Here is a 27,308-nt window from a genome sequence, read left to right as displayed (position 1 = left end):
GAATGCTACTCGCCACCGAGCTAACATTGTTAGCTTGTTCATAGACTGCAGACTGTTAGGCCGTTTCTAAATATTCAAGTATGCGAGTTCGTACTCGCGTTGTCAGGACTTCGTAAGTTAACACGGACCTAACTTCCCGGACTTTTTAAAAAATATATCTTTTTATATCATGAGTACTACTAGAAGATTGCTCCACTCTTTGCTTGATCTCTACTTTCCTTTAATTGCTGTTTCTACCTTTTAAAAATGTGACTTGACCTAGAGAGCTCTGCACAACAATTCCAGTGTGGATGGACTGTTGTGCATTTCCTGTCCTGTGCGCAAATGGCTCTCAACCTATCCAACCGCACACCAACTGTGACAATTTCTAACAGACGAGTTCGCCTTTATATCAAAGACATATTGATTTTATTTCAGCTGCATCTCTTTAGATAAATTCCTGCTCTGCTTCTAGAAAGAAACACATGTAAAACCTTAGCTTGTGCTATATTTTTTCATACTTGGTTCCTTACTAAGTCTACTTATTTCTGACTTGGTAATTTGTGCTACTCTTATTGTATTGATCAACAAAACTGGACGGTTAATACAGGAAATTCATTAAACTGTAAAAAAACAAACAAACAAACAAAACTTTTACATCCTTCCAACCAAGAGAACGATACTAACTTACTAATACTAATCCTCAAGTTTAGCAGGTTAACAACAGTCAGCATGATGCAATTTTATTGAACATACAAAAGTGAACATCAACACACGAACACACGAACAAATATAATCATCAAAGTGCTGTTTCCAAAAACAACAGAAACACGATGCAAAACCAAAGCAGATAAAAACAGACTGATGGCAATGATTAGTGTCGTTTGATTAAAATGGAAATGTGGTACATCTTTAAACACATAATCTCTGCTGATTGGATTCACATAACAACACAACAAATGAGGAGCAAAAGGAAGCGAGCATTTAAAACCAATCAAAACAAATTGAATCAAATATACAAAGAACGAAACGTGTTCACATGTTCGCAGTGGCCAAGCTTGAAATCAGTGCAAACAGCAGAAAGTGACAAAATTCAAAACTAACATCCTGTGACTCAACAGCACGTTCACAGTTGACAATAACACAGACACATTTTTCTTGAAATTATAAAGCAAAAAAACTCCTTTTTAAAAATATTCCCTTCATACCTTAATATTTCCTCTGTAAATACAGACAAAGAGTGTGAAAATGACCTGGGTTTACTTTAACTTTTACAGCTGTAACAATTATGTTCGTGTCTCTGTCTGAGTGAACTTTGGAATTAAGACAAATGGTTACAAAGTGTCGTTAAGCTTCTTATTAAGATCATTTCTTTTTAACTCATTTTGCGACTTCACTAAACTCTGTGAAGCAGGAGGAATGTAACTGTAGTCTTTCATTTAACATCTGAATAAAGTACACAAAGTAAATCCTCGAAAAGCCTTTCAGTCATCGGGACAGGATGTGTCCTGGCAAACTCCGAAATTCCAGGTTGACAGAAATGATAGTGAAATGAGAATCCAGATATCCTTCCTTTGAATTCTCAAATATATTTAACAAGACTTTGCCCGTCTTTAGAAAACAAATGATCTGAAGAACCTTCGCACTTCTTTAAAAACATTAGAAGCAGTTAAAGGCTTTAGCAGCAACAATCTGCAAAGATGAGAGACACGCTGAGCCTTCGTTAAGGTTATTATTGCTTTTTATCAGCTGGAGACGAAATGTTCTGGCTTATAAAAAAGAAGAAATCAAATGCGTCTCCTTGTACGCCTCTGAACTGCCCTCAGAGCAGCTGGTACTTTCTGAAAGACCCAGTCCCCACTTACACTTATTCATCTGCAGAGTGCACAGGATTCTCTTCAGTTTCTAAAAACCTTGAAAGACACTTCACTTTCATTTTCATTTTTGTGAGTGGATGAAGTTGCAGGAAGGCAAATCTTTCAGTTAGCGCAGTTGATAAGAGGAGATTGTGTTGGTGTGGCCAAAGTGTTTCCTCTGTTTTGACTGACACGGCACTGCAGACCCGCTCTCATCCCAGTGATGAGCATTCAAAGGTCAGTCTGAAACAGAAGCTGCTGCACAGCGTGAGCGGTCACACAGGGACTTCTTCTTAGAGACTCTACGTTTAGAAATGTTTCATCATATTACATATAAAGAGGAGGAAAACAGCATTCCTGACTTTATCCAAATGTTTTACCTTTTTAAAGCTTAATTTGAGGAAAGAAAACTTTCTTTTGTATATTTCCAAAACTGCTCTGAGGAGCCAGACTTGAGGAACTTTCCCTCAGTCGAGTGGATTTCACGAGCTTTTTGAAGAGGGTGCTAACTCGTTTTTGATCTATAAACATTTTCAGCAGATCAGCGAAGTTTAACTTCCTGTGTGTTTTAAAGTAATGTTACATAACTGCACCCAGATAAAGGGGACTTTGATTGATTTGGCACAAACATGTTTTCTTTGAAACCCATAACAACCCAAGTTCACTGCAGCTCCCCTTGGTCTGCTTCGTTACACTTACACACACGCGTAGTTTAATGTACAGTTACTTTATGTAGACCCAGAGTCTGTTAAGTCTTTCTCACCTCGCTCTAATGCAAACAAGTTAAGCTTCCTTGAATATAAAGCTGTTCGTTTTAAAACGGTCCATAGCGACATCCTGTGGATCAGCCAGAATTCCCTGAACTGAAATGTAACTGAAAAAAAACACACAAACTTAAACTAGGAATGAAGTGAGAAATTATTTAAAACACAAATATGGCTCGTTGCTGGACTTTAAAATAATAGATTTAAGATTGAGTAATCAAACGTTTCATCTCTGTTGAGGATTCAAACCGACAGCGGCTGCTGTGGGATTTGAGCTGGATGAGAGACAAAGCAGAGAAACTGCAAAGTGACTTCCAGCTGCCGTCTGTGCTCAGTTCATCCAGGCGTAGGCATACAGGCCGTTCTTCCTCCACAGATCACACCGAGGAGAGGTGTAGTTCCTGTCCACCTTGAGGACGTCGGACAAGAAAGCAATGGCTGATGGGTACTCGGACCACTTTGTCTCCACCTTACCTGCAAGAAGTAAAGAGAAACAGTGTAACTTTAAGGCACAAAAGTATCAAGGCGGGAGGTGGACGAGGTCAAATCCCCTCGTTTTCCACCACACAGTATGTTTTCCTTTTTAAATCTGCATCTGGCCAGTTCCTTATCCTTTTGGGCTGCCTCTGAAAGTGATATCCAAAAAGGAAATTAGTGGAGTCAACGTGTGTCCTGCTCCCTTTATAGCCATCTGTCACCACTGTTGTATCAGCCACTCCTGTGAGGGTGTGCTTGGGTCTGAGTAGTGGACGTTATATCCATCAGAATTTCAGATGAACCCACATCTCTGTCCGACCACTTACTGTCCACCAGTGTGCTAAAGGGTGAGCGATATAACCTCAAAATCATGTCAATATCTGGAGAAAACGTGTGATAACAACTGATGATATAGAAAAAGAAATTACTTGAAGCTCTCCTTTACCATCATGTAACTGGATCCGTCATTTCAACCCAGCATTTGCTCTTCGTGTCATATGGAGTGCGACTAGAAGTGAATTAGTTTGAGTCATTTTTTAACTTTTCAGTCACCACCTGCTTGCGTCTCCCACCTTTGGTGAGAACAGTTTTCATGCATATTTTTCAAAGCGTTGTGCTTTGCTGGAGGTTGTTGGAGTAGCTTCGGTGTCACGCGGCGGCTGTGTGAAGGCAAGAGAGGACCCAAATGCACAGCTCTAGACACACGGGAATGAACTCAAAGGCAGGTCTTTATTAACAGGAACATAAGAAGTCATACAAAACTATACTGGGAGAAACTAAAGCTGAGGCGCTGGGAAGACATGGGAAATGCACACAACCTAGAGGGACGACGCAACACGGAACAAACGGATACTCTGACATAAATACACAGAAGGTAATGAGGGAAGTGGGAACACAGCTAAGGACAATTACTCATGACGGAGCGGGGAGGACACGAAACTGAAAATACTGACACCAAGATGTGGACCTTAAACACAACACAGTACACAGAGATGAGCACAGAGAGAGAGGCAGAGAACAAGGATGAATACGAGGGGATGAGGAGAACACAGAACACAAAGGACGGGAACACGGTACCAGAACAAACACCACAATAACAGCATGGACACAGGGGGGATCCAAATACCAAACCAAACAATCCAATGAGCATAAGGAACAAAATACAAAACCACAGGAAAACTAAGAACACTGGGTCAAAATGACATTCGGTTTTACTAAATCAATCATTGGACACGTGGTATGACACGCCTGGGTTTTTCTTGTTGTAGTCCACACTGAAAAATAGAAACACATGGCATGCTCGTAGCAATGATGTGACAAGATGACACTTTCATGTAAACTTGTGCACAATATGATACGGCACAGTCTGCAGCACACGCACATGTGTACACCACAAACAGGCTTTAACCCTTCAAAGCAAGCAAGTGGATTAGCTACACACAATCTCGCCACCTTACATTTGTTACAAAACTATCGACGGAGTCCAAAATCTTTGGGAGCCAGCCTCAAATTGCCATCGGTGTAATGCTGTTTCATTTTCAGCACTGGAGGCTGCTGCTTAATAAAGACACGCTGTGATGACATGAATTTCAATGTACAGGCAAAGAAAAACAAAAACACGTCACACTAATACACTGAGTCATCAAATGAGAAATCCAAGGTAGTTCCTTATGAGACCTTCATAAGGCCAAAAGTCTTTTACATCACATTTTTCGATGGATGAGGATTGTTTCTGCTGAATTTGCTCAAAGTACCTCCTGAGCTATAAGTCACCTCACAGGTGCTCTGAACAAATGAACATCAGCGAGCTCCGAGCACTGCTTAACAAAGGGCACAGAGGTCAGCTGATAGAGATGTGCAGAAGAAGAAACACCATTTAGTGTTAGGAACCTGCTTTTATCTCGGATGCTAAGAGCAACCATGTTCTCTTATTGTTCTCTTCTGCTCCTGAGAGGAATTTTAGGGGTCATTATCTGGTCCTGAGTGGCAGCAGTGAGGTGGGCGAGCAGCACAAACACTGATGTGTAATACAAATACAAAAAGACGGGTTCTTGTCATCATCACATCTGATAAAGTAGGGTTTGCTCACTTTGATTTTTTTTAAAACACAAAGTGTAGCACCTCAGTTAACTGTTTCCATTCCTTAAGCCTACTTTCTTCTGATTGGCTGCACCTCGCAAACAGAAGGTTTAGGCAGGTGGCATTTTGTTCATTCTCAAGCACAGAGATATCTGAACTTGAAGTTTCGGCTCACAGCAATTACTTGCAAAGACTTATTTGAAGCCCTGAATCCACTATTTTAACTCCACACACACAATAACTTCTCTTATCTATGATTTACGAACAGCCCTCACCTGTTTTGGCAAAGCTGACGAGATTGCGTGTGATGAGATCCTGAAAGCTCCGGTCCTTATCGGAGAGAGGTTTCCCTAAAATGAACTCCAGCCCTCCAAAGAATGCCACGGCATCCAGGCAGTGGAAGGAGAAGCGGCTGGGGAACGGCAGCAGGTCGCTGGACGCGTTGACAGGTCCGGATGGCGTGTGCCTCACCACGTAGCGATACACCGGACTTTTGAGAGCAGCTGAGAAATGGTTACAAAAGAGCTTATTAGACTGTCAAAAATGGCAAAAAACCAAATGTATCCTGCTGGAAATGTTCCACTTCCACAAAACAAATCCTGCAGTTGCAGCATCAATGCCTTTTTATTAATTGTTGTTATTAAAATTACTCTTGTCACCTGAAGAAAAAGAATCTTCAACCAAATGTCAAATGTGAAAAACACTTTTGACATTTGTTTCAAACATTTACGACAAAAGAAACTTTGAACTACGCAAACATTGCTGACATTACACAGGTGGAAGCGACTTCACATCCTTTTTATGATTTCTTTGCTTCTAAAGTGTCAGAAAACTGAAAATGTCTGCAATAGTTTCTTGAAGCCGAAGGCGAAGTCACCACATTCTTTTTACCATCATTCCTCAATATAATGAGAAATAAATGTACCAACACACTAAAGCAAAGACGAGTGGAATGTTTGAGTCGTGGACTTTAAAAGTAACTTAAATGGAAAAATAGTTTTAGATTATCCATCTGTCCTCTGGCTTATTAATTAATTGGGCCTTTGTTGAAGCGACTCTAGTTTGGATTTATATTTTAATGCTCGACATTCACGAATACGATCAAACGTTTAGTCTCGGAGGGAGTTTTCACTGGAGTGTTCCAATTACACATTTTTTGGGAGATTATTTTAGCAGCAAGTCGACGTGTCTGCAAAACCTCTGATGCAAGTCAGCGAGGATGGAAGACCAGCTGGATAGAAGTTCCCTCCAGAGATCTGAACTATATGCAAAAAAAGTTGATCTTTGACATCCAATGACATCTCATACTTTTTGTTCTTTCTCGACACTCATGACAGGATGAAATAAAAAGCTTAGCTACACTGTTGCTGATGCCTCACTTTTGAAATCTTGGGGCAGCGGTCCAAAGCTTCCTGAAAAGTAGCAAAGATTTAAAACAGCTGGAACTGTGAAATATTCATGTTTTTAAAGCTAAAACTTCAAATTGCCTGCATGTGACACATTCAGGGGCTACAGTTAAGTTCTTGTACTCCAGTTTCCTCCCTTAATCCAAAGACGTGCATGTTAGCTTAACTAGTGATTCCAACAAGGCTGTGAGAGTGAACAGCCATCTGTGAAGGACAGCTTCTCACCCTGTGACATCCTAGACAGAAGTGTCATTCATCACTTCAGAGATCATGTCTCCACTGCTCTACAGTCCAGTGGCGTTCAGTGGCGTTGCATCCCGTAACGTAAGACTTAGACGCAGTTGCTCAGCATAGGAAACCCATTCCATGAACTGTTCTTCAGCTAATCTGACGAGCACATGAAGTTTGGAGGTCTGAAAAAAGTAATCAGTAACTAATTACTGATTACTTCGCCCAAAAGGTAATCCTGTTACTTTACTGATTACTTATTTTCAAAAGTAATTAATTACTTAGTTACTTAGTTACTTTAAAAAAAACACGATTTACAACCTGAATAGGTGATAAAGTGATAGATCTTTCAGCTCAATTCTACTTTTTCTGCATAATCATCATACAAAATGTAATCAAATGGAAAAGTCTCTTTTTAAAACTTGTTTTATTAGTTTTAATCTTTTAACTTTATGCATCAAGCAAAAATTTAATTATATGCAACATTCTCTGACTGGAAGAAATTTGTTTAACATTTAAACCTATTTTCTGCACATTCCAGCACATAACATAAAATATTTTTTGTGTTTACACTCAGTCTTTCAAATAGATGCAAGTAAAACACAGCAGAAAATAAATAAAGTCAAAGACTAGCGGTCCTGTTGCTCTATTTTCACCTGTAAAGCAGGAGTGGGGTAGGCGGAGGTTTACCCTGGTGCAGGTGTGCAGCGGTCAGTGGAAGAATCCGCGAGTTTCTCTGTGAGTTTCCCATTACGTCGTAGCTACTCGGTGTTTGCTTGGAAGTTTAGGGGTTTTTTTGCTGTAAAAAGAAGTTTTCTTCCCACGCACAACGGACACTAATGTTTTTGTCACTTTTTATGGAATCAAACTCAAAGTAAGGTCAGTACTTCCACGCTTTAAACGCTGCACGCTCATACTCTCTCTGCACTCGATATATGATCCATTGTTGATCTGCACACAGCTGTTGTCACGAACGTCGCACTCGCTTACGTCACTGTCATGAGACATTCTCGCAAAAAATCATGGTTTTAGTAACGCAGTAACGCAGCGTTCCTACGGGAAAGTAACGGTAATCTAATTACCGTTTTTGCAATAGTAATCCCTTACTTTACTCGTTACTTTAAAAAGTAATCAGATTACAGTCACGCGTTACTGCCCATCTCTGGTAATAATCCCACTAAAGGTTGACTGGAAATTTCCTGACTGGGCTTGTTGCACAGGTGGTGTATTATCGTGGTACCATGCACGAGTGTATGCACCTGTGGCCGTGGAGGTGATTAGAACACCTGAACCTTCAGGGATTTGGTTGGGTGACTGAATACTTTTGGCAAATTAGGGCGTGTGAAAACTGTTGGAAAATAAGTATATAGCAACAAAAAATGTTAATATGCAATGAAAGTGTAATGTGAGTACATACAGTCGGTATATTTCTGTTCTAAGAAACATAAAACCTACCTAACTGTGTTTTTTTGGTGTTACATACATTTTTAGAGTCAAATGTTATTTGAAAAGCTTTTTTCTATTATTTAAGCCACAAGCAATATTTCATTTCCTGCTGAAACCAACATGTAGGATCCTTTTGAATCTCCCATTTATCAGTCATTTCGAGCCCAGATTGACTGTGACTCAGCGAGAGATGAAAAAAAAGACAAAAAAACAAACAAAAAAAACAAGCTGCACAAGATAAAAAAACCCAATGAAGCAAGTGGAAGAAAAATCACCCAGGATGATCTGCAGTCGCCTACACACAACAGCTAAATGTCACTTTACTCAGAGTTTCACCGCTGACACCAAACCTACACGAAGCACAATGGTGAGAGTCAGAGTAGGGTTGCTCTGGGTGATGGATCAATATTATCAATATGAGGTATATGTTACACTTTGATAAAGTTTAATATAGCCACATCTTTGCTTCTAAATGAATGTGTGTGGGGATCCATCATCATCATCTCCAAACTAGAATAAATGAAAAGACAGTGTGCTGCAAGAGGGCAGCGACCAGGGCCAAGACAACAGCTGAGCACTGCAGCCAAGGAAAGGTAGACAGCTTTTACTTCCTCTGCCTCTTACAATAAGGGTATAAACCAGTATGCTGACCAAGCGTGCTGACTGAATCTTAACTGATGTGGTGATTGGTTAGAGCAGTGGTTCCCAAACTTTTTTTGCTGGGCCCCCCTTTGTTTTACAAGAAAAATGTTCGCCCCCCGCGCGCACGCACAAACACATCCTCCAACCACACACGCCCATATTTTGCTCCATTGCGGTTTATTTCACACCTCAAACATTTAGTAAACAATTAAGTAAACACAAGTAATCTGCAATAAATTACAGGTAGTAATAAAATAAACTACTAACTCTTTTACGCTGCGTCCACACCTACACAGGTATTTTTGAAAACGCAGCTGTGTCGTTCACACGTAAACGGCGTCTCAAATCACCGAAAACTGAGATTTTTTAAAACTCCTTTTTTGCGTTTACGTGTGGACGAGGAATACAGAGTTCGTCACGCAACGTCAAAGGTATGTGCCTTTTTTCAAGTCACGCTGTGGCCACGTTATTGTTTACATGAGATGAATTGCAGAATGGCAGATAGAGACGAAATACTGTTAATCTGACTGTCTGCAGGTTTTACACACAGTTACTGTCCCTCCATTTACAAAGGCAGAGGCGTCACGATGTAATTATTTTACATGTAGTTGTTTTTTTCCCTGTAATAATATTCAACATTGATATCAATACATTTTTCAAAAAATGCCTCTCTGTGCAAAATGGGTTTAAAAACATAAACAGCTGTGGGATCCTGTTTGTCCGTGATTTAAACAGCCCAGCGCTGCTCCCAACGAAGGGAAAACCAATCCTGCAGGGAGACCTACCTCAGCACTTGTGCAGGTGAAGCCAAAGGGAAGATTTGCTTCACCATATTTTCTAGTCTTTGGCTCAGAATGAAGTTGGTTTGGAAACATGTTCAGCGATGCTTCATCTCCTGCTTTACGTTTCTGTAGGCGCCCCGTGCTAGCAGTGTCCAAGCGTTTTGTTCCCCCCCCCCCTTTTCATCCCGCGCCCCCCCTGCCATGGCTCTGCGCCCCCCCTAGGGGGTGGGCCCCACACTTTGGGAAGGTCTGGGTTAGAGAGACTCAACTCTAATCCCCCACATATACTGGTTAGAGTGGAGACAAAGTGAAGCCTAAGATGGAAATTGGATGTTGTGAAATAACAATTCAGTCAGAAACTGGTCAAACTTTCTTCAACCAGTTGCCTATTTTTCACAGAGAGATACATCAGTAACCATGGCGAGGCCTCCACTTCAAAACACTTAGATGATCCACCCTGCTGGTTTACCAGCTGCCACTTAATCATCACTGAGCACTGCACATCTGGGTTAAAGCTCGTATTATGGGAGAACCTATTATCAATATTATTATTATAATCATGATATTATTCAGTGATCCACGAGTTTACCTGCAGCCCTCTGGGCCAGGTCGTTGTTGGGACAGGTGGCCCTGATGTCAGACACCATGGTGGTATAGGACCTCTCTGGGCAGCGGTCTTTGGTTGGACACCAGGCTGAAGATGGATACAGCCGCAACGCCTCCTTGACGAGACCGTCGCCGAATGACTTAAGTTTAGCTGAGAGGAAAACGACACAGACAGATACAGTCCACACATAATATGTTATCATGTGAAGTGCTTACACAGATTTTCCTGTTTAAACTCAGTTTCAGTCCCTGGCGTCATACGTCAGTGAGCAGGATGCAATCAAACAGAACAGTGGCCCGAACTGAAACTGGATTTGGGCTTAGTGAGGTAAAGCCTAGTTTTCAGTGTCAAGAGCGTGTTCAAAGATGGTCGCTCACAGTGGACATAGATGGCTTCTGATGGCTCTCCACCATTTGACCTTAGAACTGAAGAAGCTTCTTGGATGAGAGGTGAAACGTCTTCAAGTAACTTAAAGAAGTCCAGACACTTTTCTTTGCAAGCTCCTTTGACAGTGTTTGGTACTGTTGTAATAACTGCTGTGTATATTCCACCAGATGCTGATGCTAACTTGGCTCTTGTTCATCTGCATCACATAGTCACAGTATGTATCCTAAGGCTGTTCACATCATAGCAAGGACTTCAGCCACGCCGATTTAATAGCAGTTATTCCTAAGTCCAGACGCTTTTCTTTGCAAGCTCCTTTGACTTGAATGTTAAGCACTTGGCAACAGTAAGGAGGAAGAACTCCCTTTCAACAAGTAGAGACACTAGAAAGCCAGGGTCTGCTTCAAGGCCCAATATCTTACTAATATTTTAGGCAATTTCTTTTAGTCTGTTTGTTCTTGGCCTATCCTGACAACCTTTCATGTGATCATGTGATTCACATCTGTTAGATGTGTTGCTAGGAAACCCAGAGTGTAAGTGTTTGAATGAATGATTCTCATATTTAGGATAAAGGTTCTGTTACCAGTGTTTCCCTGAAGCCCCAGTCACACAGACCTAGAGAGGGGGCGTGGCTAATCACTACGCAAAATTCTTTATTCCATGAGTAGCTGCTGGAGACGGCCAGCAGTTGCGAGGTGAAATGGATTCCTGAGAAGTACATGATGCTCAACATTTCCTTGCACTAGGGTACTCTATGGCAGCGGGCCCCAACCTTTTTTGCGCCACGGACCGGTTTAATGTCCGACAATATTTTCACAGACTGGCCATTAAGGTGCAACAAAATACAACAAAATAAAATGATATGACCGAGACAAAAACTGTGGTATTTTGTAAATATAACAATAAACGCGAATTCACTGTGCAATTGTGTAACTTTATTAGCAGCGTCCTCCTGAAATGCGCCAACAACACTGAGAGTAACATCCTCCTCTCTGCACCTTAATGCTCTCTGGTCGCTATGGTAACGCGTAAATATTTCTTTCAAAATAAGACGCACAGCTTCATCACGGGAAAAGACCCTGAAAACCATAAATTTCACACCCGAGCCTCAACTCTCGCGGCCCGGTACCAAACGACTCACGGACCGGTACCAGGCTGTGGCCCGGGGGTTGGGGACCGCTGCTCTATGGTGCAACCAACACACACAGGCATGTCTATTGGGCCATGTTTGTAAAGATATTGATTCATTAATGATTCAAATATTCTCAATCAAATTCTCAAGCCTCCTGTGAATACATTCAACCATCACTACAAAGCACAAACCCTGATCTTGGTCTAATTCCCTGAAGCCAAGTGGCTACAATCTTACAATGTTACGCAGCCATATTTTGCACAGACACAATCACACACACCCCCGATCGTGGCTCAAGAGTTGGGAGTTCGCCTTGTAATCGGAAGGTTGCCGGTTTGAGCCCCGGCTTGGACAGTCTCGGTCGTTGTGTCCTTGGGCAAGACATTTCATCCGTTGCCTACTGGTGGTGGTCAGAGGGCCCGGTGGTGCCAGTGTCCGGCAGCCTCGCCTCTGTCAGTGCGCCCCAGGGTGGCTGTGGCTACAATGTAGCTGCCATCACCAGTGTGTGAATGTGTGGATGACAGGTTGTGTAAAGCGCTTTGGGGTCCTTAGGGACTAGAAAAGCGCTATACATAAACAGGCCATTTACCATAGCAGTCATTTCTTCCAGCACAGTGGCTCCATGGTTGCTTGCATGCGATGCATTTAGAAGACGTCTACAAAAAAAAAAAACAACCTGGGTTACACCCCCTTTAAAGCCGTTACCTGTTACGAACCACGTGTAGTCCCCCCAGGTCCACTCGGAGATGTTTGTAGATGGAGGACTGTGGAGGAAACACAGCACTGAAGTGGAGACTCATCTCAGCACAAGCTGAATGTGGAGAAACTGAAGCAGGTGAACTCACGCGAAGTCAGCCTCTTGCTCTGTTGTTCCGACAAGGAAAGGGACGTCGCTGTGCTCTCCTTTCTTCTCCCACAGCTCAAAAGGGGGCGCTTTGAGGACGTAGCCGTCCACTACTGCAACCGGGCCGATGGATTTCCCTTTGGTGGGGAGGTCAGTCATCTCATCTGCTGCCCAGGAGGGGTACTCCTGCCATGGGATGGCCTAGGAATACATGCTTATTGTTTTTAGCATAAGATTCAAGAAGAAGGAAACAAACTTATATTCATCTTAATGGTTCTTTTGGACAGGAGAGGAGCGTATGTAAAGACGACCGGTCCACAGTGAGTTTAGGTTTCGCTTTCATAAAACACGACTATTTTTTAATTTGTATTTAACAGAATTACAGGATAAAATAAGATGGAAACTGCTCTTTTTCCAGTCTCCTGAGTGGCATCTTGAATCACTTACTTTGACATTTTAAAAACCTAATAACAGTAACCTGCAGTCTGATGACTGTCACAGTTTTAAAAGTTCAGCTGTCATCATCATTTCATGACATACATTATTCATAATTCCTCCCGGGGTCATCGTCATGTTGAAATGAAGCTCTTCATGTACCTACAGGTTCTCTTCTCATCAGAGGATCCTCAATTTAATGAAGCTCAGTGGTGTTTGAGGGAAATCTGGCTGCAAATTATATTTAGTGTCCCATTTATTCATCAACGGCATAGGAAAATTAGAGATATCCAGGTCTTTTGATACCTGGACGTGACATTATGAGCCATCAAAATGAAAAATGTAATTTTAATTTTGATCAAAATGTCAGAACCGTTTGGAAAGATGAGCTACGAATGAGATATTTCCTGATATCTTTAGACATTAAGGAGAATATTACAGAAATTAACGTTTTTCTGTTATTAGATTTTTTATTACTGTCATAGCTTCGTTGCCTTTCACAGATTTTTTACAGCAAGGCTCTCCAGTTAGGATGGATGGTCTGCCTCCTCCTCCCCCTACCTGCAGGACCTGTCTGATAGAGAGGCGCCTCAGGCAGGCCAGATCTCCGCAGCCCGTCTTATTCAGGAACGCCAGGTTGTCCACCTCGGCTTGTTCCAGGGTCGCATTGTAAATGTACGAGCCGCTCATGTCCACTGCTGCATGAAAGAGACCCTTGGCTAATGGTGACATCATCAGGGTCCACACTGACGTTCCACCTTCAGAAGAGCAAAGTACAAAAATGGGAGCAGCAGCTGGTTGAAGGTGATGGAGTGGTTCTACTGGTTTGCCTTATTATTAAAGACATAGATAACATAGCAAGCACCTGCACGTTCAAACTCTCCCAAAAGATGTGAAGTGTACTCTTATGTTTTTAGGACTTTTAGGAGCAAGTAATTATCTTTCATGTGGTTGTGGAAGAATTTTGGCCCACTCTTCTTTACAGATCGCTTCAGGTCATTTGGTTTGTGGCACTCTGCAGTTCTTATTAGGTTCTGTGATAGCATTTCCATCAGGCTGCACTGCAAAAGGGATTTTGAAATTTCTGGTATGAACATAGTCATAAATTGCTGATTTGTGCATCTGCACCATTCACACACAGATTGGTGCATATACCGTATGTTTCGGACCATAAGGTGGACCGGATTATAACCTAACCTCATATTGTGGATGGATTATCTCAGTTGTTCTCCTCACTGAAGTTTGGTCCGTTTACAGCATCCTAACCATTGGGAACCCTCACGTTAACTCTTATCGAGTCGAAAAAGCTAACGTTCCACCTCCACTGTGTTTATGTTATGCTAACATAGCTGTGTCGCTAGCGATCACGTAGCACATCATTATATACCAGCTAGCCCAACTTCAGTAACCCTACAAACGTCACTGCTGTTTAGTTTTCTGTCTTCATTTATGTTGGAAGTGATAGCAGAGCTGTACGTTTGAATTTCTTCAGAAATCTCTCAGTCAGAACATGCTATATCATGTTTAGGTGGAAGCTAGTGAGCTAACTTCCTGCTAACTTCTAACTCCGTTAAATGTAATAAATTCTGTTTTCATGGATGCCTGGATGTTAAACTTCATAGTTACACCTGGTAAAGCAGCAACGCTGATCATTTTATTAAAGATGAAAGAATTTAGACAGTTTTTAACTCTCAGTGATGCTGCAGTGTTCGTTTGACTTTGGGCCCTGAAGATGATGGAGTTTAGGACCCAGATTACTCCACGAGGCTCCTGACGATGCTCCAACAATCCAACAAGCGCAGTGTTGCCAACTTAGCGACTTTGTTGCTATATTTAGCGAGTTTTCAGACCCCCTTAGGGACTTTTTTTCTAAAACGCGACTAGCGACAAATCTGGTGACTTTTTCTGGCGTTATTAGAGACTTATTTATGACGACTTTTTGACGTGAAAGCGCGTATCGCTCTTACTCTCAATAAGCAGCGGTGCTGCGGTGGGCACCTCACCCGTGCCAAAGCACTCACGGGCGGAGGATAGTCCTCCCCCAGCTGCTATCAGGGCAGGGCTCCCGCACTGACTGTAACACAGTCAGTTCTTCTTTTAGTACTACTACTAATAAACACACACACACAAAGTAACTCCCCCAGAGTGCCAATTTCGGGTCACTTTGCCAGTCCAAGCCCGGATAAAGGAGCAGGGTTGGAATTGTGACATTAAAAAAACAATAATTGCTAAAATAAATTTAATTCGTAGTTCTAAATAAACTCTAAATGCATTTAAGACATTTTTACTGACTTTATGTCTTTTCCACGATGTTATTTCTCTCTCCAACAACGTAGGTTACAATTACATTAGCATGACCAATTATGCAAATTAGGCGATGACGTCATTTAGCAACTTCTAGCAACTTTTAGGACAACCAATACCGATTTTCCTTCCTGAGGAGTTGGCAACACTGATCAAGCGGTGCGGCTTCGTAGCTTACCAAAGTCGCACTAAAACATTTTTGAGACATGTTTGAGCGCCGTGTAGCACATAAAATCTGTTCGAGGTCAGTAAGCACAACCAGAATTCATACATAAGGCACGCTGTAGATTTTTGAGAAAATTAAAGGACTTTAAGTGCGCCTTATAATGCGGAAAATACGTTACCGTAGTTAGTAAATTGTTCTAGAGCTCTTGTTCAGTGGTTTGCTGCCGTTTTCCCTTCTAAAAAGGCCATTTTGTTCAATATTTTTCTAATTCTTCTGTCACAAACTTCGTGAAGCCGACTGAGTCTGAAGTGTAGCTCTTTGGTGTTCTACAGTTTCTCTGAGCTTTGGCAGATGGTTTGACCCAGGGACAAATTTGCTGGGGTGCTAAGACTCCGCCTGAATACTCCAAACCAGTAAACTGCCACTGCTTCTGTTTTTATAGATACTTTAGCAATGATCATTTCATTAGCATCACCTAGCTGCCAGTTAGCCTCTTCAATCAAATTTAAGCAGTGACCACTGCAGACGGTTTGATTATCGCCCTGTTTAAATGATATGGTCATAAAGTATATAAAGTATATTTGCTACTGCCATTAATACAATATAATACTGTGGAAAACGCTGACACCACACCCATCTCTTTTTATCAGTTTTTTGTTTTTACTTCAAATGACAGTTTTCTTTATGTCAGTACTGCGTTCATTCGCAGTACAATACTGACCAAAATACTAGCAGCACATCTGTGATGGCTTAACATGATTTGTCTTTTAAATAACTGTTATACGACTCTGGCAGTGTCTTTAATGCTTCTGTAGATTTGATCAAATCGCTGTAACTGCTTTGGGCATTCACTATAAATAACTTTAATGTGCACATTCCCTACTAGCAAGTGAGTCACTGCTGTAACTTCAAAACACAAACGAGTGTTATATTTTATAATCACAACACCACATCTATGTCCCTGTTAATATATTGTATCTCTTCTTTTAATTCGATCGAATCTTTTCTAGGACACAGACATAAAACATTCAATCCTTTAGGGTAAGTTTGAGACTGCATGTGTCACAGCATGTCCCGATGACACTTTTAATGATTTTTTTTTAATACTATTTATACCTGAGCTCTGTCCAAATATGGTAACTTTGCCAGGATCTCCTCCAAACACACGGATGTTCTTCTGAACCCACTTCAGAGCTGCGATCTGATCCAGGAAGCCATAATTCCCTGCAGAGGAGGGAAGGAGAGAGTTGAGAAGAGATCGATTAGTCAGGTTTTGATGCAGCCTTTTTTCTGATGTCCTATTTTCTCAATCAGAAACCAGCTTTCTGTGGTGTTCTGGCAGCATGAACTAAATTTAACTCATCTCAAGCTGAGGGAGCGAGGAAATGGGGCAGGGGACGATTACAACTATTAAAAATGAGCAGCGATAGTGAAGAGGACAGAGAGGAGGCTCTGGTATGCCGAAAAGGAGTCGTGTGCCCCGCCATCACACCATCGTGTCACGCAAGGCTCTGTCACATCAAGGTCATAGTGGGCTTATTCGGGTTGCGTAACAGAAATGACCCACTTGACTCACAGCGCAAAAATGCAAACAAGCAGGAGGAAGCCTCGGAAAGAGCTCCATTTATAAAGATCGCATTAACATTCATTAAGTATACACATCTTAATGGAAGGCTATGGACTTCTCAGCATTCCCTCTAACTGGGAGCACAATGTAAACACCATAAATATTAAAAGCGTCGGTTTAAGTGGTAAATGGCTTGTAAGAAAATACACTACAGCCATTAGAACTTCTCTAACTCCACACGACGCACTGCAGCGACCTAACAGAAGCCGTTAAAAGCTCCCTGCAAGTGTCACTACTTCTGAAACTCCACGACGCTAATTAGGGTCTTTAACTGAGCATGTAAAAAGGTTTGTTTGTTCAAACTCGGCTGCATTTTATTCCACTTTATTTGTTTAGTAAATGGCTCACGGTTCACCTCTGAGGGAACCAAACAATAATGAGAACGGGCCTGAAGACGGAGCTCAAGCTGTGTCTCGGTTCCACATCGCATGCCAGCTGCGTACGCTAACCGTGCGGTCGATGGTGACGGGGAAAGGCTTTGTGGTTTAGAGGCTGTTAGCCAGACTGTGTGAGCGATGGAGTGGTTTTAAAACCTCATTAGTAAGCACAGACAGCAGAGTGAATGAGGTGAAAGCACCACTCTGACCAAGTGGACAGACTTGTCATGTGTTGCTGTTGGTAAACTCACACTCTCCGTCTCTTTGTGTTCTCATCCGTCTGCTGTCACAAAAGCACCGAAATGACCCGATCAGACAGATATCTGATTTAAATATGTTGATTCGTATAATCTATCACGCATCGTATTTCAGTGTTATCTCAAAATTCTAATATTCAGATCTTTGTTACGTGTTATAAACAGAGATGGGCAGTAACGCGTTACTGTAATCTGATTACTTTTTTCAAGTAACGAGTAAAGTAAGGGATTACTATTGCAAAAACGGTAATTAGATTACCGTTACTTTCCCGTAGGAACGCTGCGTTACTAAAACCGTGATTTTTTGCAAGAACGTCTCATGACAGTGACGTAAGCGAGTGCGACGTTCGTGACAACAGCTGTGTGCAGATCAACAATGGATCATATATCGAGTGCAGGAGAGAGTATGAGCGTGCAGCGTTTAAAGCGTGGAAGTACTGACCTTACTTTGAGTTTGATTCCATAAAAAGTGACAAAAACATTAGTGTCCGTTGTGCGTGGGAAGAAAACTTCAGTGCAAGCACCGAGTAGCTACAACGTAATGTGAAACTCGCGGATTCTTCCACTGACCGCTGCACACCTGCACCAGGGTAACCCTCCGCCTACCCCACTCCTGCTTTACAGGTGAAAATAGAGCAACAGGACCGCTAGTCTTTGACTTTATTTATTTTCTGCTGTGTTTTACTTGCATCTATTTGAAAGACTGAGTGTAAACACAAAAAATATTTTATTTTATGTGCTGGAATGTGCAGAAAATAGGTTTAAATGTTAAACTAATTTCTTCCAGTCAGTGAATGTTGCATATAATTAAATTTTTGCTTGATGCATAAAGTTAAAAGATTAAAACTAATAAAACAAGTTTTAAAAAGAGACTTTTCCATTTGATTACATTTTGTATGATGATTATGCAGAAAAAGTAGAATTGGGCTGAAAGATCTATCGCTTTATCACCTATTCAGGTTGTAAATCGTGTTTTTAAAAAGTAACTTAGTAATTAATTACTTTTGAAAATAAGTAATCAGTAAAGTAACGGGATTACTTTTTTGGGGAAGTAATCAGTAATTAGTTACTGATTACTTTTTTCAAGTAACTTGACCAACACTGGTTATAAATACCCAACGTTTGGTCATCTCACTGCAGGCTTCTCAATTCAGTTTTATTTATATAGCGCCGAATCACAACAGTTGCTTAGATAGTACAACGATTCCATTTTTAGCTTATAGTTTCAGATCATATTTAAAGTAGATGAATAATTATCAGCTACACCTTTATATTCTACTCTTGGTCTCCTTAAGTTACTTTGACAGGTCAAATAATTTTTACTCATCTTAAACTGGAGATTTGTGCATTTTGAAAATACTGGAATCAGCTCGTATTTCCTTAAATGGGCTCATTTATCAAATATGGAGTTTTGGGCAGTGAAAAGAAAACATGACCACTTATACCTAGAACTGCAGAGGATGTCATCTTTACCCCACAGAAATTAATGCAAAACCATTACTATGGCAAGCTGGGTTGCCTAGCAACACGCCCGTTTACACAACAACACAAGGCTGCTATAACACGGGTCACAGCTAGCAACAGCTGATTGATAAATGAATTTAAAGCAGCGTAGTTAGGTAAAATCTGAATAATTAATGCTGGGCTGAGGCAGTGTGTGACCAAGCGTGTGGAAAACCAAGCAGGTTGCTGTCTGTGCAGAGCAGCAGGGGAACGTAGCTAAACTGAGCAGGGAGCCCAGACTGTGGAGAACTGATATGATGCTTAAAAACGAAGTGAAATCCACAGCCCGGTACCCAAGGTTTCAGGACTGTGGACAAGATAATGAACTTGGACTGATCTACTATTACAATATGTTTTTAAATGCATTTCTATGATTTTGTATTGAGCTGCAAGGTCGAGTTTAAAATTTAGGCAATAGCTGTTCAGTCTATTTCACAGCGGTCTGTTTTTATACCGTCTATATTTCAGTGCAAATAATGCCAAACATGTTTTCAGAAGTGTTAGCTGTTGTGTTATCACTTTATTCTAATGTCACTGTACTGGGCTGCGACCCAGTACTTTTATTTCTGACTTCATAATTTGATATATTGTTCATAGTTTTGGTTTCCTTTAGTGATTATAGTCCTTCCTCTCTTTGTGTTTATCTTCGCCTGTGTCAGTCTCTGTTCCCGTGTCTACTCTGTACTTTTCCCGTGTCCCACGGCTGCGTATTGTGTCGTGTTTCCTGTTTTACTTTGTTTTACTAACTCTCCATCCCGTTTCTAGGTTTTCAAGTTTCTTGTTTCTAGTTTCAGGTGTTATTTCATGCTTAGTTTTTCCCAGTCTTAGCTTTCCCTGTTCCACCTGTTTGTAGTTTGGTAGCAGCCAAAATAAAGACTCACTTCTTGTCATTATCCGTTCTGGTCTCCGTTTGCCTGCACTTGGGTCCAGATCGTGACATCTAATCTGTGTCGTAGCTTCATTTTAGGTCATTGATATTACAGATCATTGACAAAACTAATAAAGGTATGAAAAGCCAGTGGGCGGGGCTTGTGTGCTGACATAATTGTGGTGCTGAGATCTCCTCTGTCACTGACAACATGCAGAGGCAAACGTAGGAAAAGCTTGTTTAGTGTGAAGCGTTCAGGCTCACAGGGGAGAGTTGCATGCACAGTGACCTCATTATTTGAGACATTAACCATGTTAAAATCCATTGCAACAGGTTATATAAGGGTCAGAAAATTGGAAGAGTTGAACAGGTCTGCTTTAACCTTTCCTGATATCTAAGAAATGTCTTACACAACATGTATATTCATTAGCTTGTTTCAGCTAAGGCTTCAGGCTACAAATATCATGCAACCACTCCACATCCGTCCTGCTGTGCATCACCGACTAACCTGAGGTGTTTCTTGGAGAACCTTCTCTCAGCATCTGCAAAGCGAGAAAGCCAAAGGCATTGAGTCTGTAGTTGAAGCTGACGTAAACCATTTTTGTGTCGGCGGCGAGCTTCTCCGTAGGCGAGTATCCCTTCTCTCCTCCGCTGAGCATGTGCAGGTATCCTCCGTGGATCCACACCATGACGGGAAGCTTGGCGTCAGGCTGCAGGGTGGGGGTCCACACGTTGATGAACAGGCAGTCCTCCTGGCCCATCACCTTCCCCGTGCTCGACAAGGGCCTCACCTGAGGACACATGCTGCGAAAGTGGCCCGCATCGATAACCCCATTCTTGCATGCCGGTTCAGCTGGAGGACCCCAGCGCAGGCCACCAACAGGTGGAGCAGCGTAGGACATGCCCTTAAAGGAGTAGGCTCCATTTTTCTACAAAGAAAGGATTAAAAATGTCAGAGCGTACTTCTTGTACTTTCCTGAAGATCTGAGTTTTGGAGGAGGATCCCAGGACCCACTGCACCATATACACTATATATCTATGTGCACTGAACATATATATATTTTAACTTTCATGTAGAGCCGTTATTCTCCTGTCTGTCTGACATTAAGACTTGGATGGCTCTTAACTTCCTACATCTAAATGAAAGTAAAACTGAAGTCATTGTGTTTGGGCTTCCTAAAGACCTCTAACCTTTCCTTTGATTTTATGGGACCCCTAACTTCCAAATGTACTTCCTCCATTAAGAGCCTCGGTGTTACTTTTGACAGTGCTTTTAAATTTGATAAACAAATCAGCTCCGTAGTCAAGGGATCTTTTTATCATCTACGGATTTTAGCTAAAGTCAAGTCCTACCTGTGCAGGAACGATCTAGAAAGGGTGGTCCATGCTTTTATTACATCACGGCTGGACTACTGTAACTCCCTTTATGCTGGTTTAGATCGTTCCTGTCTGCATCGCCTCCAACTGGTGCAGAACGCTGCTGCTCGCATGCTGACCGGTTCCAAAAAGAGAGACCACATCACTCCGGTCCTCTGCTCTCTCCACTGGCTCCCAGTTGCTTTTAGGATTGATTTTAAAATTTTACTGCCGGTTTTTAAGGTTCTTAACGGTACTGCACCTCCTTACCTGGCAGAGCTTCTTAGCATTTACCGCCCCAGGAGATCTTTGAGGTCAGCAGACCTGATGCTTTTAGATGTTCCCAGGTACAGATTAAAGACTAGGGGAGAGAGGGCTTTTGCTGTGACTGCACCCAGACTGTGGAACAGTTTACCTCCTCACATCAGATTCTCCACAAGCCTAGGAACTTTTAAAACTGCTCTTAAAACTCACCTCTTCTCATTGGCTTTTAGCAAGGTTTAACTTACTGTATTAACTTATTGTTTTATCAGTGAGGTGTTTTATGTACTTGCGTTTTATTGTATTTTATATTTGTATTTTATTGTACAGCACTTTGGTCAGCCTTGGTTGTTTTTAAATGTGCTTTATAAATAAACTTGACTTGACTTGACTTGACTAGAGTCTTAAGCGCAAGACATTTTGCTTCACCAAGGTTTATTAAGGTTTTACAGTAACAGGGCAGTTAATGCTGTTGAGAGTTTGCCTGAATAACTCACTCACCGGTAACTAACCTTCCCTAATACACACTCAACGTCTTTCATGCAGCACAACCAAAACAGTAACAATGTAACAGAGATCCTGAACACATCACAATAAAATATCATATGATATAATCACACACACACTGAAGTGTTTTTATATAAGAGAAAGCATGTAACCTATGTAGTTATAAGATTATATGTTATAAGATTGTGCCACTTGCTGTATAAGATTTAATAATTAGGATTAATGTGTGATGTTTGACCGTGTCATGACCTATTGTGATAAGCCAGAGCAAGGGGTAGTTAGAGTCCTGACTGGCCTTTGGCCAAGACCTTGGCCGCTACCTGACCCCTGCAGCTGTGTTTGGATGGGTGGGAAAGTTACCCAGCAGCAGGAGGCAGGGATACTGGTCCCTATATATTAGATGACCAGAGGACACCCCCAGCTCGTTTTTCCCCTCTGCTGTTGATCTCTGTCCGTCTCTGTGTTGCTCTGCTGTCTGTGCTTAAGGCTGTACACCCCGGGGTTTTGCTTTGCTTGTATTTTTCCTGCTGTTCATATGATTCAGTGTATTAAACTCTGTTCCAAGAATTCTGCTCTTTTCCAGAGCATCTTTTTAAGTGTCTTGATTTTAATTGGATCTAAAAGAGTTGGATCTCCACATCGTTGGTGGGAGAAGATTATCAGGATGGCTTCAGAATTTGCATCCTGCAGCAGCCGGCTCGTGTTCACAGAAAAAAAGAGACAAATTCGATCACGAGCTCTACTTTGTTATTTCTGCAGACGAAGCACAAATCTTGTGTGTTGCAGCATCCTGGGGAAGTGAAAGCAAGGCTAAGCTAGGTTAACGATTACATTTGGTACAGGATTACAGTTACAGACTTCAGGAAATGAGGGTTAAATGAATTAAAAAGTCGTTTTTGAAAAGTGGTTGCAATACATCTTAGATCTGATATTATGAAGAGTACAAACTCACATATCTTCCTCTAACGTCGCCACAGTCAGTTGACACCTGGGCGAGTCCCGGTGGCAGCGTCTGGGCTATGTAACCCAGGTAGGCGGCCAGAGCGAGCAGAGCGAGCACGCCGAGGCAGATGAGGAAGATGCAGCGTTTGGACAGGACCAGGAAGGGGCTGATGTAGTGTCTGTGACGCACATACTGCACCTCCTCCTCATCCTCCTCCTGTACCAAGTAGCGGTACTCGGTCCTCTCTGGAACCTCGAATGCATCCTCATTCATCTTCACTCTGGGTCAGGAAACGGAAAATGATAATGACTTCACCTCAGATCAGATCTCGTCTGCATGAGGGGGACACGGGAATTATGGTCCATCCAAAATGCATGTTTACAGGTTAGACATCACCAAAACGCACTCCTCACACATCAGGAAGATTTCTATCTGATGCTTCCAGCACCACAGTCACTGGGATGATATCATTCATGCAATGAGCAGTGCCTGCTGTATAACAAATATGTGCTTTGGTTCTCCACAAAAAATAATGAGCAGCTTGATCAGAAGCCTTTAATAGAGATTGACAGACCACGTGACTTTCGCGCATTGCATGCCGGTAACTCGTGGCAAAACAATCCAAGTACCGCATCAAATGCAAGCATGTGCAGCATCGCAAAACGTTCATTCTCTGGCTCCAATACTTTCTTGCTTTTTCTTTGCCCCCCAAAAAAGTTATGTACAAAACACAGGAGAACAATGTCGGTCCGTACAAAGACAGACTTGATGAAAAGTCAAAGAAAAGATACGAGGAAAAAACATCAAAGGAGTGAAAGGGTTAGACCCTTACGAGCTCACAGAGTGGACAAAATACGTTAGCGTGCTGCCCAACTTTCACCACGCTCATATTTATAATTATACGCTTCTTGGAGTGAGTGCATACACTCATGGAGTTTAGTAACTTTATGCACAATAAACAAAGGAGCATAGCGCGACAATTTCCGTTCAGCGCCAGACTTGCTTGTAACCTATATCACCAATTACGTTATGAAAAATGACGTATTAACTACAACAAAACACTGACCTTTGTGGAAATGCTTGGAGCAGACTAACCTGTGAGCTGGAGTGTTCTGGGACGTTATATTTGGTCTTTGAATGGCTGCAATCCAGGCCATCCGTCGCCTCTTTTTACTTTGGAAACATGGCTCAAACAATTTCTCTTCAACGACGTAATCCGATAACAACCGATCTCTTTACCCGTCGGCTTCCCGTGGTTGTCATGTGACCGACTATTGCAGTTAAAAATACAACAGCTTCTTGCCATTTTTTGTGTTTCTTTTTATCGCTGTGTAACTGATTTCAATTGAAAGCCTGCGTGCGCTAGTACCTCTTGCCACGAGTTCCCAGAATTCTTTGCGGTTTTACCCTTGAATGACGTCACATTTTCAATCTCTATTGAGTTTCGCTCAAAACCAGCGGTCGTATATCTTCTATATAAAGTATCTCCGGTCCAGCTGACCCAACATTTCTGCAGAGAACTTCTGAAACATTCTTCCAGGCTTTTGTCAAGCTCTTGATTTAGAACCTGATTACGAAGTTATGACATTCTTAGCTTTAAAAACCATTTCTAAACTTTTTGTTTATACTCTCACTGCCTCATAAACAAGCTGAAGCCTCCATTTATGGCTCTAAAAATGAGACGCCCATGTAAAAATACCCGACTATAAAGCACTACAGAGAAGGTTTACAGCTTGCTACAAAAACACAAACTGTTTATTCTGTTCACAGCAGCTGTAAACGAGGTCACTCAACTGGAACCCGCTGTTTGTGCTGCTGGTGCCCGTTGGAGCCTTTTAATGTAATTATCAGACTGATCTGCTGTGTGGTACAGACAACCCAAGACATCTGTACTTTGGTTGTGGTCAGTGTTTTATTAGTCTGCTACTCAGCACTTACAGCATTCAAGTACAGTTTATGGCTGGAGCTTGCTAATCAGGGTAGTTAACATTCAATTCAATTCAGTTTTATTTATATAGCCCCAAATCACAACAAAAGTCGCCTCAAGGCATGAATCGATAACTTGGCAGTCCATGCTTTCATCCAAATAAAAAATAAAAACACACATGAAGGGTGGAGCTTAAAACGTGGAAGCCAGAAACAAATGAGTGATGTCACAGTGGCCCCAATCCTTCTTTTATGTACAGTCTATGCATACATCAGGGTGGGGAGGGAACAGCTGATTTTACTGATATGCAGTGTGAATTGTGGCACCATCTGTTCAGTTTACCTCAGGACCAGCTGTACAACGTTCCCTCCACATTCCCCCCATTCCACATTTGTTCCCACCAGTTTACAAAATAACAAGAAACATCAGGAATACATGTGCCGATTAACACAACTACTTCTACACAAACTCCAAAATGACTAACAGACAGAACAGACAGCAGCTGGAGTTGACTGAAATGCAGAATACAGACTGCTCAAATCAAAAATAAGATTTTATATCCATCAAAACTTTGTTATCGCCGGTATTTTTCATACATTCAAATAATGAGAAGAACTTCTACTTTGTGACAGGCTACATGGTTACCTGGAGGGATGTACCACTGTGAGAGGGGGGGCTATGGAATAGTCCAAGTGGTAGCAGCTTTAATTTCCCGCTCAACCATAAATCGATGGTTTTTCAACATGATTGTTGTCACCTTGTCAACTATAAATAGATCAACAATCAACGATGACAGAACAACAGTGAATCAATGTTATTTCAATGTCAGTGTCAGGTTTCATCAGTATTTCAATGTTGTTTCAACATTGGTTTTGTGTTGACATTTCAATCCTGACGATTCGGATGGTTCAGATGGAAAATCAACATCTGTTCAATGTCTCCTTGCTATCTGGGTAGTAACACCAGTCTTGTAAGTGCCTAAAGACACGATAACAACTTGGTTTGACTGGTTGAAGTGAAGTGAAAATGAGTGAAAAAGCAGCCAATTCCCACAGAAACACGTGAAAGCCTGATAACTATTGCTGAACATTAAACAAACACCAACCTCTGTCTCCCTGGAAGAAGAATATGAAGACATGAGGAGCGGCTGTCCGACACAGCACCGCAGACGTGTACCGAAAATACAAACACACAAAACGGGAAAACGAAAAAAACTGTGCGGGAACAATAACCGGACGTGCCAGCAATAAATCAGCTGCCAACAGGTTACAGCGACTTCAACACGTAGGCTCAGTGTTTCAGCTGCTCGGCTCACAGATTTCTCTCACAATCAACCCAAAAAGAAGACGAGAAGCTAAAAGAGCGAAATCATTTTGTCTGACGTTAATATGCTGTCAGCGCTTTTCCCTCAGCTGCAAACAAGTTGTTCAAATGTTATAAACAACTTGTTGGGCTGAAATCTGTCAAACTTGTTTCTCAGGATTAAGCCTCAAACAACATTCGTGTCACAGGTTAGAACCTGCGATCAGTTTGCAGCAGTGACTTTTATACATCCCTGATTTTTTAATCCGGGTACAAAGTGTCACGGTGACATAAATAACGCATAAAAACAAATCCCTTTATGGCAGTCGATGACTTTTGGGCATAACACCGTTCCTTAATCTAAACTTCCTCTCGCTCGACAGATTCATTACTAACGCCTCAGATAACTGCAGAAGAAATTAACATCGCAGTTTCTTAACTTACCATGTCCTATAAACTGCCAAAGAACGCAAGAAAGCACAAACTCTCCAAAAACCTCAACAGTTGACGCATTTAGTTCTCCAGTGGGCGGAGCGCGGACATTCGCGGACATTTAAAGGGACACGAAACTTAGAATATACGGGAATATAAATAAATAAATAAATAAATAAAAGGATTTAAAAATCGGCCCTGATTAGCTAATCACAATGGTTAAACTAACACACACCCCAAACTCCGTCTGTGGATTTCCCGTGTTTGTCTCATCACACAGGTGTTTGTTAATAGGATCGTTTCTGATTACCAGTGCGGTGTGTGTATGTGTGTAACTGTATTAAATGCAGTAATATATTACAGTAACATAGCAGGTATAGAAGGTAAACAGTCAAACCACGCTTTTTTCTTCTGCCT

General features: G+C 41.7%; 1 protein-coding gene across 1 annotated transcript; it reads right to left on the bottom strand.

Moving 5' to 3' along the window:
- Nucleotides 1-687: 687 nt before the first annotated feature.
- si:ch211-71n6.4 (uncharacterized) lies at nucleotides 688-26,983 on the bottom strand. Its single transcript, XM_006804569.2, has 10 exons — nucleotides 26,904-26,983; nucleotides 23,240-23,510; nucleotides 20,672-21,092; nucleotides 16,648-16,755; nucleotides 13,623-13,819; nucleotides 12,628-12,827; nucleotides 12,488-12,546; nucleotides 10,249-10,416; nucleotides 5,431-5,658; nucleotides 688-3,073 (listed from the first exon to the last, which is right to left on the bottom strand). The coding sequence occupies exons 2-10, from the start codon at nucleotides 23,501-23,503 to the stop codon at nucleotides 2,931-2,933; spliced, it is 1,788 nt and encodes a 595-aa protein (XP_006804632.2). The 5' UTR covers nucleotides 23,504-23,510; nucleotides 26,904-26,983; the 3' UTR covers nucleotides 688-2,930.
- Between the last annotated feature and the right edge of the window lie 325 nt (nucleotides 26,984-27,308).

Source organism: Neolamprologus brichardi, chromosome 1 (genome assembly GCF_056152115.1).
Source record: "Neolamprologus brichardi isolate AB-2024 chromosome 1, ASM5615211v1, whole genome shotgun sequence".
NCBI classification, from domain to species: Eukaryota; Metazoa; Chordata; class Actinopteri; order Cichliformes; family Cichlidae; genus Neolamprologus; species Neolamprologus brichardi.
Note: the sequence above shows the minus strand (reverse complement) of the source record. Positions and strands in the feature narration are given on the sequence as shown.